General features: G+C 26.1%; 2 protein-coding genes across 3 annotated transcripts; both read left to right on the top strand.

Annotated features, from left to right (window-relative positions):
- The first annotated feature begins 205 nt into the window (after positions 1-205).
- Positions 206-5609, top strand: LOC145194825 (ras-related protein Rap-1b-like). Of its 2 annotated transcripts, XM_080072510.2 has the most exons (7): positions 206-418; positions 947-1015; positions 1122-1178; positions 1282-1422; positions 2098-2195; positions 3440-3600; positions 4734-5609. In XM_080072510.2, the coding sequence occupies exons 1-6, from the start codon at positions 362-364 to the stop codon at positions 3582-3584; spliced, it is 567 nt and encodes a 188-aa protein (XP_079928636.2). In that variant the 5' UTR covers positions 206-361; the 3' UTR covers positions 3585-3600; positions 4734-5609. The 2 variants fall into 2 exon arrangements, with proteins under 2 accessions (XP_079928636.2, XP_079928635.2); XM_080072509.2 differs by lacking the exon at positions 3440-3600.
- Positions 5610-5735: 126 nt separating this feature from the next.
- On the top strand, positions 5736-9226 carry LOC145194823 (calcium/manganese antiporter SLC30A10-like). Its single transcript, XM_090070252.1, has 3 exons — positions 5736-7259; positions 7641-8015; positions 8199-9226. Exons 1-3 carry the CDS (start codon positions 6704-6706, stop codon positions 8498-8500), a joined length of 1233 nt encoding a protein of 410 aa, XP_089926378.1. The 5' UTR covers positions 5736-6703; the 3' UTR covers positions 8501-9226.
- The last annotated feature ends 722 nt before the right edge of the window (positions 9227-9948 follow it).

Below are 9948 nucleotides of genomic sequence, written 5' to 3'. Positions count from 1 at the left end.
TATACACGTATTTTAACAAAAAGTTAAAAATTGCTGTTAAAACACTTTGACATGGATCGGAAATAAAATAAGCGTATACATAATTAAAAAAGAAAAAAAACACGTGTCTGCTCCGTGTAAAATCCGCATAAAATCTATTCAATCGGAAAGTAACGTTAAGGTGCGGCCCTAAAATAAAAATACAAATTTGCAAATGCTAAAAATAGAAAAACACTACGACCACAATATAATCAATTTCAACTGATCAAGGCGGTTCCAGGTCGTTCGTGACAAAGGACAGTGTTAAACTTAGATCAGCAGTTTCTGAAACAGAGTATATATCTGTTCGAATAGCATCTTTTAATTGCATTACTTACTTACAATGAGAGAATATAAGTTGGTTGTTTTGGGTTCAGGAGGTGTCGGAAAAAGTGCATTGGTAAGCTTTATGAAAACATGTTTAGGTTAATCATCAATGTGTTTTGACCTTTTGTGAATATAAAGTTGAAGTTAAGTACTTTAATTTTTGATGCTTTTACTTATGGCATGAAAGAAATTTTTTTTCAAAATTTATCCATCTTGGTAAATTGCAGTTAAGTATTTATAATATAACACTTAAATTCATGTTTTGTAAATTTTTCCATATCAATAAATTTAAATTCTGTTTTTTTAAAAGCCTGAGTTGATACTTTGTTAAACCAAACTTTCTAACTAACCCTTCCTATGGTATACTACTAAATGACTGTCAAAGTTTAAGTGTTGTAATGCAAATCATTTCAATTGTAAAGAATTCTAAAATATTGGTATAGCAATAACACCAAGATTATTTATTATTGATTTTTTTTATCAAGTACAAAATTAATTAAAGAAAGTATGATTTTGGATCGGACCCATATCTGAAATACATTTTTTTTTTTTGCTGTTTCAAAATTATTTTTTATTTAACTACTGTCTTCTTACTTTCTAGACAGTTCAGTTTGTTCAAGGTATATTTGTTGAAAAATATGATCCCACTATTGAAGATTCTTATAGAAAGGTAAACATAATAAATATTATAGATTTTAGTTATGTGAAAAAGTTTTAAGCAAAATTCATTCAAAGATAAATTGCAAAAAATTCATAGAATGGTTTTTTTTTTTTAGCAAGTAGAAGTTGATGGAGCTCAAGCAATGTTAGAAATTCTTGATACAGCAGGAACAGTCAGTTCTAATTTTATTTCTTTTTCAGTTTGGAGAAAATTTTTTGAAATAATTGTAAGACTTTTTAGAGATAGTTTAACTTTTCATTGTAAAAAAATTTCAGGAACAATTTACTGCTATGAGAGATTTATATATGAAAAATGGCCAAGGTTTTGTACTTGTTTACTCTATCACAGCACAAAGTACCTTTAATGATTTAATGGATCTTCGTGATCAAATTTTGAGAGTAAAAGATACCAATGATGTAAGTGCTTTGTTTCTTTTCATTTTTAAGTACCATTTGTGAATATTTATAAAAAAGCTTATATTATTTCTGTATATTTATTTTTTAATGTTGAAGTTGTATATTAGAAGTTATAGGTTACATATTTATATCAAACCAATTCTGCTATCTTCATTTTTGTTAAAATTCAGGTTCATTTTATGGTTTTTAAGTGTTATTGTTAATCTTACTTAACCTTCTTTCCTTTAATCTTTACTTATCACTAAATATCATGCATATACAGTACTTAATTGTTATTTCTGTAATAAATACTTTATTGTGTTTATTTAAATATGCATAATAAGTACAATGAAGTATTTCAATGAAAATGAAGTCTCTATAGAATTAATAGTATAAAAGTTATACTTTATAAATAGTATCATTCTATAATTCATTATCATCACTGTTTTAAGCTGTTTTCCCCAAAGATACCATGCTGTCTATTTTTTAAAGAGGAAATTAACAGTGTTATTTGTTCAAAACACAATTTACATATTAAAAAATTAAATGGTCTTTATTGCACATAAATAAAATCTAATATTTAAATCAATATTTAAAAACATCTTGGTTGTATGAAAAAATACCTGTTAAGCAAATTTTCCTGTTTAAAGTATATGCAATATAAACAATGATCCAGATTTAGATTTATACATATAGGTACCAATGGTTCTGGTTGGAAACAAATGTGACTTAGAAGATGAAAGAGTTGTTGGAAAAGATCAGGGTCAAAATCTAGCGAAACAATTTGGTAACTGGTATGTTAAGCTATTTCTTGTGACATTTAGAAAAATTGGATTTTATACCAAATGATTACAAGTTTGTAGAGTAAAATTAAGACAGTTATACAATTATAATGGTATTGTTCTTATAATGGAAAGTTTAAAAAATGTCTATTCTAACCCATTAAACATGTTTGATGCAAAAAAAAAAAAAGATTTAATTCTAACTTTTTTGATCTTAAGTCCCCTATATTTAAACTTTTTTTTTCCCCTCCAGAAATAGACCAATCTGTGTTTAAAAACATTCAATTCTTGACTTTTAAAAACTGATTGCAAAGATTTTCTTTAACCTTTTGCAGTTCAATTTTTTTTTTTTTGGGAAAAAAGAAAAAAAAGTCAAATACTAATATTGGATATTTTATTGTTCGTGTTTGTATTTTTTTACTAAGGGTTACCTCTTTATTATAGCTAAGCACATTGAATGATGTAATTTATTCATTAAAATCTTTCATAGTGTCTTTCATGACTGTCAAGTCCAGTTTAACATTGTACCGCAAAGGGTTAAAGTTAAAACTTATTTCACCTTATAAAATGACAAACATCTTTTTTGTTGATGTAATATTTGCACTAATCATTAGTCAACTCAAGTAACTTAAGTTTTTTAATTTTTTAAATTTGAGTGTCTCAGCACTTGATTGGCTCTTCACTTTTTATTTTCATAAGAAAAAGAACTAGCATCACTAAATGACAAAAATAAATTTGTTTTAAAAGGAGTTTTTAAAAATGTTTAACACATATCTACACTTCTTGTTTTATGAAATTAATCAAATCAGTAAATAACCAGCCCATTTGTTCATATAATTATTGAGAAAATTAGTTAAAAATTAGGAAAAAAGTTTTATGTTTTAAGAACCATCCCTAATAATAATAATAATAATAAAGGTGAATGTTTTAAAGGTTGTTCAAGTTTTGTGATATAAATGCTCAGTGTTTTACAAATTTTGGCATGTTAAAATAAATGAAAGCATTTAATTTTCTTTAAAATCTAAAAACTAAACTTTTAAAGTACTTTTGGCATTTAGCCAGTGTTTAAGATACTTAACTTTAAATGTTTTTTTTTTTTTTTTTTTTTTTTCCTCTCTAAAAAAGAATTTTAGCATTAAATTATAATTCTTGTATGCTATTTTTCTCGCAAAAGAAAAATAGTTTATTATCATTGCAATTGTACCACATGAAATCAAAGGTTTGGGTTCAATTCATGTTAGTGCTATTTTTTCTAGTACTTTCCTGGAAACATCTGCAATGTTGAAAATAAACATCAGTGAAGTCTTCCTTGACCTTGTGCGGCAAATTAATCATATTTCACCTTCTCCCACCAATAGACGGCACAAGAAACGACAAAGTGGTTGTTGTACTTTGGTGTAAATCCGCACTATTTGATGTGAATTACTTTCAAATAATTATAATTTTCTTAAATCATGCACTTTTGAATAAATTATAGTTTGCTTAAAACATGACACCTTAAATACATTCATAAAATGACATTAAGGGAGGATGGTAGTTTAAAGTAGTAGCTTAAGTTGAATGCTCAAACATAGTTAACTTTTTGCTTGGTATCTCTCCTGCACAGTTTAGAATGTGTAAGGATTGATTTTTGGTTTTTCAGTTTTTAACATATATTCAACTTCTTTATTGGTCTTTTAAATAAATGAAATTCTTTGAAGTTTATTAAAATAAAACTCTTTATGCTTTTGAAACAGCAAAGATTTGAGATGAGAAGTTTAAATTCACACAAGTTTATTATTTAAAACTTGTTATAAAAATGTGTTTTGTGGTTTTTCAATTCTGCATAATGTCTTGAAGGGTTGAAAAAATATATTAGACATACAAATCCTGTAGCTTTGTATGCTTAAATATATAAGTTTTTAAAAATTCAATTTATCTCAAATGACTGATATTAAAGTTTTTACTTTGTTAAAAACAAAATGCCAATAATTAAAAATTCATTTACACTTTTTCATTTTATTTACAACCATACATTTAATGTTATATTTTATAGGTGGACATGTTGAATTTATTCTTCTTATGTCTGTCTAACAAAGGATTATTTAATTCTTTATTTGAAAGACCATTCAATTAAGCTTGCTTTTACAAATGCAACTGTAAACATTCATAAATGTATAACTTACTACTAAAAAGTTTATTTGAAAAGTTAAAACATAGTTTAAGCTAAATGTTTAAATTCCAGTAAATATTTAAACTCCAGTAAATATATAAACCCAAGTAAATATATATTTAAATTTTTTTAAAATAATATATTAGTTTAAACCTTACACCTCTCTGATCTAGCAAAGGAAGAAAGTTTTGATAAGGCATGAACTGTAATTTAACTCTCGGCTGGTAGACATGGATCCACCAGCCAAGGGTTAAATTACAGTATCGAGTGAAGGGTTAAATCATGGTTGATAAAGGAACAGTCTTCTTTGTCACCTTATAACTTAAAAAGATTTATGGAAATTTCTGTCTTGTAATTGTTACTTATTTACATATATATATATATATATTTTTTTTTAGCACATTTCTGGAAACATCTGCAAAAATGAAAATTAATGTTAACGAAATTTTTCATGACCTTGTTCGTCAAATTAACCAGCGTCAACCTGAAAGTACACGTGCAAAAGGAGGTCAGAAGAAAAAAAGCGCATGTGTTCTACTGTAAATTTTTTTAGAGATTCTTAAATAACGGTGTTGGCTTAAACCCTTTACGGAGAGACCAGCAAACAATGCATACTTGCGTATTTTCAGGGAGAATATGTACTCCAATATGTGAGTTTGTGGAAGGATTTTAGCTGACTAAATTATTGACTTATCGTGTCAAAAATCTTAAAATTTAACCTTCGTTAACGCCCATGTTTTATTTTAGCACTTACATTCCTTACATTTCGTTAATTTTTTTGCTGTTGTTTTTGTACTTTTTGTTTCTTTTAGTTTTGAACCATTTATTTAAATATAGACCTAAGTTTCCTTATTTGAATAGATCTTGAAGAAAGCTATAAAATAAGCGATATTGTAGTATCACACGCACCAGTTTTTGTTATATAAAAATGTTAATCAAGCTAACAAAAATCTAGATTTGATATATTTATTTTTCTTTTTATTTGGCATATTTTGTGTTCTGGAAAAACAGCCATAAATGGTTCGATAACTATGAGTTTTTGTTGGCCAATAAAAGTATGCGCGCTTATGTGTGGAGCGTTTCCTCTGAATTGTATGTCAATTTTATACCGGGGTTTTATTAAGCCAATGAAGATCATTTGTATTTAGCGTGTATGAAAATTTTCTCCTTATTAAAGTTTTGTATATATATATAAATGTATTTCATTCGCAAATGTTACTCCTTGTTGAGTGGTTCATTTAAATCAAATATAAATCTGCATTATATTTTAACTATATTGACTTGGTTTTCTCTCGTTTTTTGTTTTTGTTTTGTTTTTTCATTCTTTGTTGAAATTTCGATTGTAAGTTTTGTTTTAATGTAATGATTGCTAAGTCTTCAAAAGAAATTGATGATGTATTAGGATAACAATTTCAGAATTATAGCTAGAAATTATAAATTTTTATCTACATGCCATGGTCGACCAAACAATTTAAGTATTATCGACTTATTTTTGATGAAGTGGCAATATATCCCCATGTATAAAATTGATCTAATGTTATGAGAAAGAATTTTTATTTCTTTCACAGACAAGTTTATCTTCAGGAATCAAACTATTTAGAATCAAATAATATTTCAAGTAATTACTGTAGATTCTTGTCATAACGAATCCAGAATTTAAAGAGGGTTGCTAAATTGAAAAATGATATGTTTTGTGAGAGAATGAGCAAATAGCCCAAGTTCCGTGGGGTGTTAAAAAAAACTTTATTCTTATTGCGTAACTATTTCCGTACAACAAAAAAAAATTTCATTGTAAACCAACTTTCTGTACATTTCATTTCTTATTTATTAGCTTTTTTTTTTTATTAATTTGTTAGTAAATTTTTCATCATCGGCTGGAATTGAATTGGAATGCCAAATAATGTCAACTATGTAGAAACCAGTATTTCAAAGAGCGGTACCTCGCGATTTTTAAACCGTTTTCATTAAGTTTGTTAATCATCCTGATCACTAAGTTAAATCTTTGTTCATAAGTAACATTTGTGCAAATACGATCAACACAGCTTGTGAACCTTAACATTTTTATGAACAAATTAGATTATCTTAATGCGAATTCAAGAAGCCTGAGTTATGTGACATGTAAATGTAAAAACCCAGACCATTTTTTTGCAGGTCTTAAACAATAAAGTTGTTATTTCAATAATAAACAGTAGCAATTTCTTTAAATTTAGAATGGCGCATGGAACAACAAAATTACATATATACATTTAGAGGTGTTGCTTGGTTAGGCATATTGTTTTTAGAGATTTTGTTTTACATAATAATACTTGAGGTAGTAATTCCAGTATTTATATTTATCAATAACTAGTTATTTTTTATACAAAGCAATATGTTACCTATCCAAGAAGGTATTCAATCCAAAAAACAGTTCACACTTAAATGGCAACTCAAGTTCATAGCAATGATTATTTTTACAGCATGCTTGTTTATACTCAAAATTTTAGTTGGTCATCTGTCAAACTCAATGGCATTAGTGGCTGACTCTTTTCACATGATAACAGATTTTGCTGCTTTGATAATTGGTTTTATTGCACTAAGGATAGCTAATTTAAACACTAACAATGATACTCTCCTTTCAGAAAAGTTTACTTTTGGTTGGGTGCGAGCTGAAGTTCTTGGTGGCTTAATAAATACAGTCTTTTTGTTAGCACTATGCTTCTCAATTTTTATTACTTCATTGAAAAGATTTGTTCAACCTGAGAAAATATCTAACCCTAAACCTGTCCTTGCAGTTGGAATTGTTAGTTTAATTGTCAACTTTGCAGGTTTGTTTTTGTTTCAAACAAGCAAAGATGCAATTTTCAAAAGATTTAGTTGGAAAAAAAAAGAAAAAAAAGATTCATTAGAGAATGTTTCATTAATGAAAAAGAAGAAAGGAGGAGTAGGTATACAAGTATTTGTAAATTTGATGTTGTATATATATATATATACATATATATATATATATATATATATATATATATATATATATATATATATATATATATATATATATATATATATATATATATATATATATATATATATATATATATATATATATATATATATATATACACACACATTCATACATATATAGATATATAAGATAGATATACCAAAATAGTTTATGAATATATATGGAAAAGATGCTTAGCTTTTTAAGGAGTCAACTCTAGTTTAAAAATCCTCAATGTTTGCTGAGTATTTTAGCTTGGTGTTTTTAATTTACTATTATTTACGATTAAAACGCTTAATTAAAATGACAAAATTTGGTTTCTCTATAGAAAGTAGTCAAGTCCAAGAACTCACATGGACTGCTGAGTACCAAACTCCTCACACACTTAACATACGTGGCGTTTACTTACATATCCTGGAACATTTTCTTTCTTCTCTTATTGTTATAACTTCAGCAATTGTTGTTATTTATTTCGAACATTGGTTTATTAGATATATAGATCCAATTTTTACTATTTTGTTGGTTTTCCTAATTCTTCATTCCACTATTCCACTTTTCCAAGAAACTTTGATTTTGTTTATGCAATCTGTGCCCACTAATCTAAAGGTTCAAGATTTGGAAGAACGTCTCATGAACAAGGTTTGCAGTGTTTTATCAGTGCACGATTTTCACATATGGGATTTGGGCGGTGGACAAGTTGTAGGTTAGTTTGTAAAATTTTCTCTATATGACATCATCATCATCATCATCATCATCATCATCATCATCATCATCATCATCATCATCATCATCATCATCATCATCATCATCATCATCAACAACATTGATTTAATTTATCTATTATATGAATTGTTTTCACTGATTGTGTTTTTATACTATTTCTAAGCCTCGGCTCACATTTTGTTTGAAAAGCCTGAACAATATGAGGCAGATCGACAAAAGGTAAAAGCATTTTTCCTAAGTGAAGGCATCACCTGTATGACATTTCAGCCTGAATTCTTACCTACTAATATCACAGTAGTAAGTCCTGAACTTCTAAAACAATGTTATAACAAATGTGATAAAGAAAAATGCTTAGAATCAATGTGCTGTGATACACAAAAGAGTTTTAACCCAGATTGTTCTAGAGTTTCCAAAAAAGCAATTGAAATAACTGATCAACCAAGTACTGAAGTTGTGTATAGTTAGCGATAACTCCTCTATGGTTGTAATCTTTCAGCCAAAATGGTTAAGTTTTTTTAGCCTAACAAGTTCTAGTCTTTCAATTAACAACATTCAATTTTCTAATAAAAGGATCTTTTTGAATTTGACATTTTAAAATTCTCAATTTATATTTTGAAAAACTTTTAAAGTTTAAAGAATTTAGTTCTCAACAAATGTTAATTTTGAATTTTTTCACCTTTTTTTATGGGTTTAAATTTTGAATAAAGATTTCTTATGCTCTTGTATTTTAATGATTTTTATTTTAAAGGTTTTTAGATAAGAAGCACATAGGTAATAAGGCAAATTTTAACTAATTTTTTTAAAAACATTGTCCGTGTGACATAGTGATACACATTGTGTGAATTTTTTACTTAATAATGCATTATATTTAATGTCCAAGAATATTTTAATTAGATTGCATGTTTTTTCATGTATGACTCATTTTTAGACTTTAATTTAAAAATGTTTTACATTTTTTAAATGAATATTTTAACACAAATTGCAATAAAATTTATGTTGTTATTTAAACAAGTTACTATTTTATACAGAGAGCTCTTTAATGCATCATTTGCTTATGGAAAATCTCTAGATCTTTTATCTAAGTAATATTAGGATAGTAATTATATGTTGAACTTTATATTGTTTTTTTTAGTTGTAGCTAAACTTTTAAATGTAATTATATTTTTTCAGAAAAGAGTAAGAAAAGACAAAGAATTGTTAATTATTTCATAATAATGACTTTGCTGTTTGTGTTATAGTATGAATGAAATGTTCAATACCATCCTTTTAGAAAGAAAATATTTTTTGCTTATTTTTAGCTTTGATGATTTTTTAATGTTTAGGTATGTCCATTTTTAAAACTATTATTATTATTGTTATTATTATTATTATTATTATTATTATTATTATTATTATTATTATTATTATTATTATTATTATTATTATTATTATTATTATTATTATTATTATTATTATTATTATTATTATTATTATTATTATTATTATTATTATTATTTTGTCACTGTTTGTATTTTACTTTTTTCTTGTAAGTATATCATAGACCATGTAGCTTAATATATTAGTAGCTAATTTCAAATTAGTTAAATAAACCTATTATTTTCAAAAGGGTGGCAGGTCAGCCAAGAAATTTAAAAATCATAGTTTTAAGGTTGAATTAAATTTTTTTCATGGTCAAATTTTGACAGTTTGGCTAGATGAACAATCATTATGCTTAAATACTGAAAGTTATATTTTTTTATTACCATGTTATTTTTGCTATATTACTATTGCCAACTACTGATACTTTGATAAATATAGTACTTTGATAAAAACCACTGAAAACAAACCTTTTTTCATGTTTCAATATGTTGTTAATCTATTTATATTGTATTTTGTTAATCTATTTATATTGTAATTAATCTATTTATATTGTA

The sequence above is a fragment of the Hydra viridissima genome, unplaced genomic scaffold (genome assembly GCF_058129835.1).
Source record: "Hydra viridissima isolate aposymbiotic clone 2 unplaced genomic scaffold, HvirCarnegie_v1 scaffold_13, whole genome shotgun sequence".
NCBI classification, from domain to species: domain Eukaryota; kingdom Metazoa; phylum Cnidaria; class Hydrozoa; order Anthoathecata; family Hydridae; genus Hydra; species Hydra viridissima.
This window is presented reverse-complemented; position numbering and strand designations above follow the sequence as displayed.

What these genes read in the sequence shown, in the direction of transcription:
- LOC145194825 (XM_080072509.2), top strand. Translation starts at nt 362, where the DNA reads ATGAGAGAATATAAGTTGGTTGTTTTGGGTTCAGGAGGTGTCGGAAAA. An exon ending in TTGAAGATTCTTATAGAAAG is followed by an intron (nt 1,016 to 1,121) that starts GTAAACATAATA and finishes TTTTTTTTTTAG; the next exon opens with CAAGTAGAAGTTGATGGAGC. An exon ending in GAGTAAAAGATACCAATGAT is followed by an intron (nt 1,423 to 2,097) that starts GTAAGTGCTTTG and finishes TTATACATATAG; the next exon opens with GTACCAATGGTTCTGGTTGG.
- LOC145194823 (XM_090070252.1), top strand. Translation starts at nt 6,704, where the DNA reads ATGTTACCTATCCAAGAAGGTATTCAATCCAAAAAACAGTTCACACTT. An exon ending in AAAGAAGAAAGGAGGAGTAG is followed by an intron (nt 7,260 to 7,640) that starts GTATACAAGTAT and finishes GTTTCTCTATAG; the next exon opens with AAAGTAGTCAAGTCCAAGAA. An exon ending in GGGCGGTGGACAAGTTGTAG is followed by an intron (nt 8,016 to 8,198) that starts GTTAGTTTGTAA and finishes ACTATTTCTAAG; the next exon opens with CCTCGGCTCACATTTTGTTT.